The 7,717-nt window shown below is 38.3% G+C and overlaps 1 protein-coding gene across 1 annotated transcript in view; it reads left to right on the top strand.

Annotated features, from left to right (window-relative positions):
• Window positions 1-7,717, top strand: part of dnah11 (dynein, axonemal, heavy chain 11) — a 56,993-nt gene that overhangs the window by 16,936 nt on the left and 32,340 nt on the right. The window contains exons 28-44 of the mRNA XM_015400360.1: window positions 241-367; window positions 484-636; window positions 732-965; window positions 2,716-2,847; window positions 2,964-3,124; window positions 3,219-3,375; window positions 3,769-3,914; window positions 3,999-4,115; window positions 4,200-4,338; window positions 4,470-4,562; window positions 4,643-4,837; window positions 4,917-4,994; window positions 5,079-5,211; window positions 6,565-6,692; window positions 6,964-7,112; window positions 7,229-7,379; window positions 7,472-7,603. Coding sequence (XP_015255846.1) covers window positions 241-367; window positions 484-636; window positions 732-965; window positions 2,716-2,847; window positions 2,964-3,124; window positions 3,219-3,375; window positions 3,769-3,914; window positions 3,999-4,115; window positions 4,200-4,338; window positions 4,470-4,562; window positions 4,643-4,837; window positions 4,917-4,994; window positions 5,079-5,211; window positions 6,565-6,692; window positions 6,964-7,112; window positions 7,229-7,379; window positions 7,472-7,603 — 2,425 coding nt within the window. The remainder of the gene's footprint in view (window positions 1-240; window positions 368-483; window positions 637-731; window positions 966-2,715; window positions 2,848-2,963; window positions 3,125-3,218; window positions 3,376-3,768; window positions 3,915-3,998; window positions 4,116-4,199; window positions 4,339-4,469; window positions 4,563-4,642; window positions 4,838-4,916; window positions 4,995-5,078; window positions 5,212-6,564; window positions 6,693-6,963; window positions 7,113-7,228; window positions 7,380-7,471; window positions 7,604-7,717) is intronic.

Below are 7,717 nucleotides of genomic sequence, written 5' to 3'. Positions count from 1 at the left end.
AAAAAAAGAACGTTTAAGGTTGTTTTAAGGACATTATCGGACATGCTCTATGCAAGCCATTCAAAAGCAGCCAGGGGGTGATTCTAAATGAGCCAAAAAGCAGAGACAGGACCAATTGTCAAAATTATGGTGTCGATCATTCGATTTCATCCTGGACACTACAGAAAATGGGCTTAAAGTGTAAAAAACCGAACTTCTCCTTTAAGCTTTCTGCTCAGTGTCCCTTATGCTTTCTGACAGGCTGGCTTTATGTGAAAAAGCTTTGGCTGAGTATCTGGAAATGAAAAGATTTGTCTTTCCACGTTTCTACTTTGTTTCATCTGCAGACCTGTTGGACATCCTCTCCAAATGGAATCGCCCAAAGAAGGTAATAAGGTTCAAACTTTCATATCCAATTTGTATCACTTAAAGGGGTTACTTACTGTCTTCATTATTGACATGCTAAGTATATCAAAACTTGGAATTACTTATTTTTTATTCCAGGTTACCATTTATCTCCCAAAACTGTTTGACAGCATGTCAGACCTGGAGTTTAACAACAGTGAAGTGCTGCCAAACCCTAAACATGCTTTGGGCATGTATAGCAAAGAGAGAGAGTATGTAAAGCTCCAAAATGATTGTTTCTGTGATGGACCGGTAAGATAAAATTCAATACAATGGTATGTCAATTATTTATAATATGTTTCTAATGTAACTCCTTAAACGTCTGAAAAAAAAAATGCAAAAATAAGGTGGAAGAATGGCTCACTCGTCTTGAGGAGTCGATGAGGAAATGTATCAGGGCTCACCTGTCTGAAGCTGTGGCTGTGTATGAGGAGAGACCCAGAGAGCTGTGGATTCTGGATTACCCAGCCCAAGTTGCTCTCACTGGGTCACAGATCTGGTGGAACAATGATATGGAGCTTGTTTTTAGAAGACTGGAGGAAGGATATGAGTCAGCGTTAAAAGACTACAACAAGAAACAGGTAACATAAGTAAAGAACTTAAAGTTATAGAGCACGATCTTTTATTTCCAGGTGGATCATCTAAATAAGTGGTTGTCCTAATTGTCAGTCATTCTGGTGATATTTTCATTCTGGTGATACGTAAGGCCGTCCTATGTGCTCCCCCTGTTAGGCATCTTTTTCTGCGCATGCGCAATTTCAGACGTCTATGTGTGGTGAGCTAATTTTTCAGACAGACATTGCAGCTCACCTTTCTTACCACGGTTCTTTGAAAATGGCCGAGGGTCTCAAGAGAAAAAATGTCTACAAAGTGTATGAGAAGAAAAGAAAGACCTCAGAAGAGGCAGATATATCCCAGAATGCTTTGCGCAGAGAGCTCTCCTCGCAAAGCCGACAGCGGCGACTGATAACAAAGATGGGACAGTGATGGAGAAGGAGTTACGTTACCAACAGGTAGTAAAAAGTAGTATTCATCTGTCCGAACAGTAAGTTAAAGTCGTAGGGAAATGGCTGTTCCAACCGTTGCATTTTCGAATTCTCCCAAGTGGTGCATGACTTTACACGAGTGAATAAAGTGAATGTGATTGCTTGTTTATCAAGAGGGCGGGATTGTTGTGGCAGAAGGTTCGCAAGCACGTTTGATTGTGGCCGGTGTCTCAGAAGCATCTTGTTAACCAGTTAGCAACTTAGTGCTAGTAGGTTCCCAATGGGAAATTCCATTGGGACCAAGTAACACTAAATTGTTGACTTAGAAACGACACTGTCCAGGAACGCTATGTTCAGTGGAAATATGCAAGAGGGGGAGAGAGGGGCTGACGTATAATTAACTAGTCTGCATAAGATAGCTAAAAATATCCCACAGATTTTAAGACAAGATTTTTTTTTTTAAATAGAAATTTTTTAAATTTTGGGACAATATTTTCTGATAAAGAGTACAGTTCTATACATGTTTAAGCAAGCCAGAATGATTTGACATTTAAATATGATTTCCCTACGACTTTAACTGAGTTTACTATAAAGTCCATTATATAGTCCCCGCTCTATATAATGATTTAGGGGTTAGGGCGGACATTCCGATACAGTAAGCTTGTATGAGCTATGAAAACAGCAGCATTTAAATAGAGCGTGCACAAAGAGTAATGGGCTTTTGCATGCTCTCGCATGTGTTTAAAAGGTGTTCCCTCTCGGGAGCGGGTACAAAGTTGTGCATTTTTTTTAAAAAGTGGACAGGGCGGGCCTTTCCAAAAATATGTTGAAATCCTCCTCTATGCCTTAAATATGAACAATTTATTTTACCCTTAATAGATAAGTAAATAAATGACACTGAATTGATAATATATAAGAAGGAAATTGTATAAATTATTTACTTGTTTGTGTATCTAGATTACAACGAAAATATTAAAAAAATAAAATAAAATAAATAAAATATAAATATTTTAAGTGACTACCTGCTCTCTTTTACAAAGCCATGTTTTTTTTTATCCACTGGAAAAGGCATCACTAGTTTCTACAAGTATGTTGCTTTAAAAAAATCTGTGAATTCCCTTAAGAAATTCAATAACTTACAACATACAAGGTCCAAATCCATTTATTATGTGTTTTAATGATTTTCTTGAGACATAGTTTTGATTAGATTTAATATCTGCCCATGACACAAAGAGCTAGACCGAAATATTGTTATATATAGTTGCCGTGCCACTTCTATATTTTAATTTAAACTTTGATTATGTTTTTCTTTTTCTACTGTTGCTTCACTGTCTTTCCCTTAAAGGTTATCCAACTCAACACACTCATTGAAATGCTCCTTGGTGAGCTGAGTCCTGGTGACAGGCAGAAGATCATGACTGTCTGCACCATTGATGTCCATGCTAGAGACATTGTTAGCAGCCTTGTTGCCCAAAAGGTTTACTCAAATAAATAACAAAATAATGGTTTAATCCATTTAAGTTAGAATTCATTTTTCTATTGTTCACTTACTATTCATGTTTAAAGCAGCAGTGTATTTATGTCTGCACAAAGGTCACCAACTCTCAGGCCTTCCATTGGCTGTCCCAGCTTCGGCACAGATGGAACGAGAAACTGCAGGAATGCACTATTAACATCTGTGATGCTCAGTTCCTTTACTCATATGAGTATGTTGGTAATACTTCACGTCTGGTCATCACTCCGCTGACAGACCGGTAACAGTTTTCTTAGCTTTCAGCCAGGTCATACACTTACAGCATATATGATTCCAGAAAGCCATTTTGAATATCTTTATTCTGTTAATTGTAGGTGTTACATCACACTGACCCAGTCACTCCATCTGACCATGAGTGGAGCTCCAACAGGTCCTGCTGGAACTGGGAAAACTGAAACTACAAAGGATCTTGGCAGAGCCATGGGTGTCATGGTGTACATCTTTAACTGTTCTGAACAGATGGACTACCAGGTGGGTCTACTGCATAAAAAATGTAAATCAACAATGCATTTCATGGGTAATTTCTCTTCCTGAATGTTTTTTTTTAATTATTTTTTTCAATAGTTTATAGCCTCAAACCTAATTTTTGTCTATTTGTTTTCTTTAGAAGTACACAAGAAAAAAGCAAATTTAATTGGGAAGTAGAATGTTTCAGTTGTTTTATGCTAAAACAATCTTTAAAAATATGTTTTTGGTTCCATCCCCTTTTAGTCAAATTTCCTAAATAAAGTCATTCTAAGTTTCAAAGAAAAAAGGTCAAGAATTACAGCCTATAGATGTGTCAAACTTGCTGAAAATGTACTTTTCCCAAGTATCAGAGGGATTACAAATTTGTTTCAATATTTCTCACTTGTTTTCTATAAGTCAATTGGAAACATCTATAAGGGTCTGGCTCAGACTGGTGCATGGGGCTGCTTTGATGAATTCAACCGTATAGCTGTGGACGTTCTGTCGGTTGTAGCAGTGCAGGTCAAAACTATTCAGGACGCTATTCGCTCTAAAAAGGAAACGTAAGTAGCTGAGGCTAAATCCATTATACTAAGTCATCTCTTAGGACTGTGTCTATTTTAACATCCGTTTATGTTTCTGTTTAGTTTCCTGTTCCTCAATCAGAATATTGCCTTAAAGAAATCAGTTGGGATTTTCATCACTATGAACCCGGGATATGCAGGCAGGGCAGAACTACCTGAGAACCTCAAGGCTCTTTTTAGGTGACAATAAACCAAATTCTCTTCTTTAAATGATTTATTGTCATCTTAACAGTTTAATATAAGAACTTTTTGTGTCCTTTACAGACCCTGTGCAATGGTGGTGCCTGACACTCAGCTTATTTGTGAAATAATGTTGGTAGCAGAGGGCTTCCGTAGTGCTAAGCTTTTAGCCAAGAAGTTTACTACCCTATACAATCTCTGCAAAGAGTTACTATCTAAGCAGGTAAATATCAGATTACAACAAAGTATAGAAAGTACTCCTCAAAGCTATAACTTAACCAAAAAGAACACCAAAAGAAAAAAAGCTTTAGAAATCAATCCTAATAAAGTTTAAATGTATGTTTTGCTAATCAGGACCACTATGATTGGGGTTTGCGTGCTGTTAAATCTGTTTTGGTTCTGGCTGGTGGTCTCAGAAGAAAAGATAAAACAAGACCAGAGGATCAGGTGACATATGTGTGCCTATCACACCACTTTAAACTGAGAGGCAAGCGTGAATTCATTTAGAATGCTATTTTATTTCCAAGATTTTGATGCGTGCATTGCGGGACTTCAACATGCCAAAAATTGTGACTGAGGATGTGACTGCCTTCCTGGGACTGCTTGGGGACCTGTTTCCTGGCCTGGAGGTTGAGAGACAGAGAAACTTTGAACTTGAAAAGGCCACCAGAGAATCTACTGTGAAGCTTGGATTACAACCTGAGGAAACATTTGTCCTAAAGGTTGGTCACTATATCAATAGATTATCAAAAACCAAAAATGTAAAGATTCTGAACATTTTTTAATTTTTGTTTGTGGTAGGTAGTACAGCTGGAGGAACTCCTGGCAGTGCGTCACTCTGTATTTGTCACTGGAAGTGCAGGAACTGGAAAAAGCCAAGTAGGACCTTCTGGCTTATTTGTGGTGAAAATCAAATCTCTCTGTAATTTCGATATCAAATATTTGGTTGACATTTTTCTACAGATCCTACGAGTTCTTTATAAAACGTATATGGAGCTAGGACGAAAGCCAGTCTGGAATGACCTCAATCCAAAGGCTATTGACAGAGATGAACTGTTTGGGTTCATTCATCCTGCAACGCGGGAGTGGAAAGATGGTAAAGAAAACGGTTGTCCAAGGAATAATGGCAGAAATTATACTTGATCTCTCTTCAATAAATTCTTAACCATGCTCAGATTAATTGCCACACCTTTGAATATTTCCTCACAGCCAGTAGATTTCGCAGTGCCCTCCAAATTTTTGCTAGCACCTCCGCTAAATATACAGCAATTCAGCTTCATTGTTTCCTTTTTTATGTTCTCCTTTCCTTAGCTTAGCTCACCTCACTGGTTCTTAAGGATTTAACGCTAAGTTCTGCCATGGGAGAAGGTTGAATACCATTTCCTGTGTTGATTCTCACACCGATTTTGTATCAGATGCATTATTGTGCAGAAGTAACAGGGGACCGCAGCTTTTCAGTTGTCTGATAAAGGCCACCTGTTTTCTTTTTGAAAACTCCTAATTTTTCAAACAGTTGACAATATTTAGTACTTTGTCAACCAGAACCCATCCATCCATCCATCCATCCATCCATCCATCCATCCATCCATCCATCCATCCATCCATCCATCCATCCATCCATNTCCATCCATCCATCCATCCATCCATCCATCCATCCATCCATCCATCCATCCATCCATCCATCCATCCATCCATCCATCCATCCATCCATCCATCCCTACAATAGGCAGCTGTGCTATTTCTGTTGCTTGCCACCCAAACTCCACGTCATTCTAAAGCAGAGCAGACTGTGCAGGCAAGAAGTCAGTTGATGAAAAGCAGAGGGAATCTGGTCAAGAAAAACTACATGTGCATACTTTGAATTGCATATTCTGGAATTTATGTTGTAAACAAATCTGTCCTTAAAGTAAATTATCAGCTCTATTAAATATGATCATTAAATAAAAACAATTAGAAGCTGTGAAACAAAATAGATTAACTCACCCCCCATGACAGATCCAAAGAATAAAAGGTAATGTACGGTAATTAGATTATTACAGGAATGCAAAACACTGGAAATACTGGAAAAATGAACTCATTACTGGTTTGCTGTTCTATTCAAAAGCCAAAGCCTAATTCACTACTATAGCGCAATGATGCACTACTAATGTGATCTGAGTCCAACCCTAGAGAGTCGCTTTGCTTGGTTAACGCTCTTGGTCTGTGACGGGTACATCAGTGTCACTGAGGGGTACGAGTGCGAGGATTTTTATAACAATCTCATTCACTACAAACAGAAAAGAATGGAATGGTGCTTCAGACCTTGCAGAATTTTTTTAATGTAGACATTAGTCTTTCATGTGGAGAAGTAAATAAGGATAGAAGAAACAGTTATTTGTTTGTGTGTGTGTACATAGAAACAGCCTTTCCACCCTCTGTTGCTCTTTTGCTCTTTCAATATCTGTACAAGGTTTGCTTTCATCAGTGATGCGGCAGCAGGCGAAGATCTCCCATCCTGGGCCTAAGTGGATTGTGTTGGATGGAGACATTGATCCAATGTGGATTGAATCACTCAACACAGTGATGGATGATAACAAGGTTCCTCCCTCCTGTTCACTCATACACTATTGTAGAACACATTGCAACCAAGGTGATGTGTACAGAAAGAAGATGTTTCTTCCTCCCTCCTTCAGTATTTACTTCCTTGACTTTTAGTACACACATATCTTCTGAATGATTCTTTAACAGTTGAAATAATATTTAGGCAAGTATTTCTAATTTGAAAAGCTATACATCTATTTTTAAACACTTGCTTAGGTGGAGCCTCCATTGTGATGTTTGGGAATGTAACGGTTATAAAAATGTTTAGGTCCTGACCCTAGCCAGTAATGAGCGTGTGGCGCTTACCCCATCCATGAGGTTGATGTTTGAAATTAGTCACCTTCGGATGGCAACGCCTGCCACCATCTCTAGAGCGGGGATCCTTTATGTTAACCAGCAGGACTTGGGCTGGAACCCGTGAGTTACACAGATCTATTCTCCTATCTCAATTTTCCTATTATTTCCCTGCAGTATGATCTGATGTATTTCAATATTTATTTAAGCCTGCATTGTGCATACTGGTTGTTTCTCAGGTACGTTTCAAGTTGGATTGACAAGCGCGAACGGCAGACAGAAAGGGCTCACCTGATGATACTTTTTGAGAAATATGTTCCCCGTTGTCTTGACCAGATGAAAAACACATTTAAAACCATAACTCCTATACCAGAGAGCTCCTTGGTGCAGGTGAAAAAGAACCAAACCTTTTTCTATTTATTCATATTTGCAAATCTTAAGTGATGAAAATGACATATTATATTAATTTATTTTTTATTCAGACACTCTGCACTTTGCTCGACTGCCTTTTAACTCCGGAAAATGTTCCTGCGGAGTCCCCTCGTGACATCTATGAGACATATTTTATCTTTGCTTGCATTTGGGCTTTCGGGGGAGCCCTCTATAAAGACCAGGTGACTGACAAGTTTAGAGTTAATTAAAGCAAATACCCAATAATTTACTAAATACACTCAGAGTGGGCTGCAACTCATGATAAAGGTGTTTTTATATATATATATATATATATA

Source organism: Cyprinodon variegatus, unplaced genomic scaffold (genome assembly GCF_000732505.1).
Source record: "Cyprinodon variegatus isolate N-32 unplaced genomic scaffold, C_variegatus-1.0 Scaffold2, whole genome shotgun sequence".
Taxonomy (NCBI): Eukaryota; Metazoa; Chordata; class Actinopteri; order Cyprinodontiformes; family Cyprinodontidae; genus Cyprinodon; species Cyprinodon variegatus.
Note: the sequence above shows the minus strand (reverse complement) of the source record. Positions and strands in the feature narration are given on the sequence as shown.